A 2833-nucleotide genomic window follows, 5' to 3' on the forward strand; every position below is an offset into this window, starting at 1 on the left:
AAAAGACAAAACATTCTGCAGATACTACATATTTTAAAAACTGGGAATATAAAGCAACTGCCTTTTTTCATGTAAAAGGTGTTGGAGGAAAGAGAGTAGTGGTAAGATCTGGGAAACAGCAATCACAACAAAACAAAGAAGGACCAATCCTCTTACCCTATTCTTTTCCGAATCTGTTGCTTGGCAAAGCATGTAGAATATTACAAACTCACTTATTGTCCCAGTTTGTAATCATTCAAACACTTTAAGTTGACTTCTTTCCATTCATTCTAATCGGTGGCAGTGACTTCTACAGATGGAGTGAAGGGCAGAGACCTTAAGATAACGAAGGTTTCTAAAGAGTGATTCTAAAACACCTCTTGCAAATTAACAGCTTTTAACACAGGATGGACAGCAAACAGGAGGAGCATTACATCTAAGGGCCAATTCTTCAAACACCAAAGGAAGAGACCTGAGATTCGTTTAAAGTAATCAGCGGGTTTTATTTTCTAGAACCGAAATAATTCAGATCTTAACTCCCAAAGCTACAGTCAACAATATTTCATAAGAGCCCAAGGTAGAAGGGCAGGGGTGACACGGACAAAAGATGAACAAAGGCATAGAGAGACCACTGGGAAGAGGTTAGGAGGAGACACGTCTCTCTCCGTCGTCTCGGTAGGTTACATATCAGGTCTTGTGACAATCCTGAGGGGACCAGGTTGGAGGATGTGGATGGGAAATGACCCTGCAAAGCAACACCAAAGCCTTAACTAGAAAAAGAAGGTTACAAAACCCCAAACAGAAGGGGAACCTCCGAGTTCATCTCAGAAATGGGGGTACCACTGGAAGAGTTAGGAGCAGAGTGGAGGCATACCCAGGAATAGTTCTTAAATTTTTTAAAATTTTCTTTTATCAAAAAGGTTTCCTAAACAATGTGCCTTTTCTTTGATGCCTGGGTGGTGTATATGACTGTAGGGTAGTCTTGAGGCTGTGGGGAGAGCGAAACGGGTGGCCAAGGGTCTCCCGAGAACATCCCATGGTGCCCCAGAGAGCTAAATGGGGCCTCCTCACATTCCCATCCAAGAAGCTGGGCAAAGCTAAGCCTTCCCATATCACAAACAACGGGGATGCCTCAAATTATCCAATGAAAAACTACAATCCCAGAACTCCCTAGGTCAGCAAAAGGATTTCTGAAAGAAAAGCTCTCCCCAGTTAAGTTGTCCCACTTTCCCTGAATCTAGGCAGCAGGGATGATAGGTATGGGAGGAGTGGACAGGAGCTCAGGAAGACGTCACTCTCCTGCCAACACCCGCCCCCGCCACCATAGTTTGAGGATTGCCCTTTCCAGACCCCTGGAAGGCCCCCTGCTCTTTATCCTCCACCTCTCTTCACCTCTTCCCCTCCTACTCCGGATTCCAACACAGAGGTCCAGAATGCCTGGGGGAGGGAGAGAGGGGTCCCGGGGGTGGCAACGCCGGTGCAGGCCCCAACAGAAGTCTTGGGAAACAGTTCCAGGCAGGGAGGGGCAGGGTGGTCTCATCTCATCCCGGGGAGCACAGGCCTTGACTCAGTTTACAGGTATGTGGGGAGAGAGAGGTGAAGGGCAGGTGGCCTGAGCATCCAGGTCAATCCCAGGGGCTGGACGTGGACAGGAAGAGCGGGCCAAGGACAGCGGGTGGGGGCGGGGAAGGCGTCCCAGTTGGCAGGCCAAGGCCGGTTTCCCGAGTAACAGCCAGGCCGCAGCAGGAACGGGGGACGGGGTCTCTTCTTGAGACTTTGGTGACTACAGGCTCTCGCGACCTCCTCCAACGCCTGGGGCCTCGACGTCTTTCTCGGCGGCCTCCTCCTTGGGTTCCCGCTCCTCTGGGGGCGACCCTCCTGCCAGGCCTGGCTGGGCCATGGCGCTGGCGTCCTCCTCCTCCGGCTCCAGCAGCAGCGCGGCCTCCCCGGCGGCCTCCTCCTCCTCCGCTTCTGGCGCGGCCTCCTTGGGACGCTTGGCGGCGTCCTCCGGCAGCTCCCCCGCGCTCCTCTTCAGCGGCCCCTTCTCGCCCGCCTCCTGGACCGTCTGGTCGACGCCGGGCTTCCCCTGCTCATCACTGTCGCCGTCGGCGATGCTCTCCTGGTCCCCGTCGCCCTCGGACGCCGGCGGTGGCCCTTCCGCGCAGCTCTTCTCTTGGGCCAGGGGCTGGCCGGCGACCTGGACGGTAGGATTGTTCTCGATCTCCCACAGCCCCGCGCTGAACCCCCTCCTCTTGTTGGGCCTGCCGAACTTCTCCTTGGCCTCCTCGTACGGGAAGAGGCGTTGGGGGCTCAGGAAGGCCGTCTCGTGGGTCCCGAAAAAAAACACTTGATAGCGATTCGGGGCGGCCATTTGCTCTATCCTGGCCGGCCAGTGGGCGTAGCCCTTTAACTTGGCAAAAACCAGGTCCCCCCTCTTGTACTTGTGCCTGCAGTAACGCGACATGTTGGGGGGACGGCGGACCCGGCCTCTGGCGGCGGCCGGAGTGGGCGACGCGCTGCGGTGGCGGCCGCTGAGCTGGGGGTCGCGCGGCCCCGCCTCGAGGGCCCCTCCCCCACCCCCGCGCGCGCGCCCACGACGCGGGGTCAACGCTCGGGCTCCCTGAGAAGGTTCTAGTGCGAAGAGTGCATTATCTCTGAGACCCAAAGCCAGTTGGACTGTCCTGTAGACGCTGGGGTTTTAGAATGATGGAGCGAATAGCTTGGACAGCCGGGTGGCAGTTGTGCTGAAAGTGGCCCCATGCGGATCTCTCTCTAGGGCACCTGGGCCGTGAGGGTTGCATGGTTTGTTGTGTGCCAGAGTGGCCTAGAAAGGGAAGAAATGGGGCAGTGTGGT

At 55.8% G+C, this 2833-nt stretch overlaps 1 protein-coding gene across 1 annotated transcript; it reads right to left on the reverse strand.

Annotated features, from left to right (window-relative positions):
* Positions 1 to 1209: 1209 nt before the first annotated feature.
* On the reverse strand, positions 1210 to 2443 carry HDGFL1 (HDGF like 1). The gene has a single exon (XM_014865974.3). The coding sequence runs from the start codon at positions 2441 to 2443 to the stop codon at positions 1763 to 1765; it is 681 nt and encodes a 226-aa protein (XP_014721460.1). The 3' UTR covers positions 1210 to 1762.
* Between the last annotated feature and the right edge of the window lie 390 nt (positions 2444 to 2833).

The sequence above is a fragment of the Equus asinus genome, chromosome 8, assembly GCF_041296235.1.
Source record: "Equus asinus isolate D_3611 breed Donkey chromosome 8, EquAss-T2T_v2, whole genome shotgun sequence".
Lineage (NCBI taxonomy): Eukaryota > Metazoa > Chordata > Mammalia > Perissodactyla > Equidae > Equus > Equus asinus.

What these genes read in the sequence shown, in the direction of transcription:
- HDGFL1 (XM_014865974.3), bottom strand. Translation starts at nt 2,443, where the DNA reads ATGTCGCGTTACTGCAGGCACAAGTACAAGAGGGGGGACCTGGTTTTT.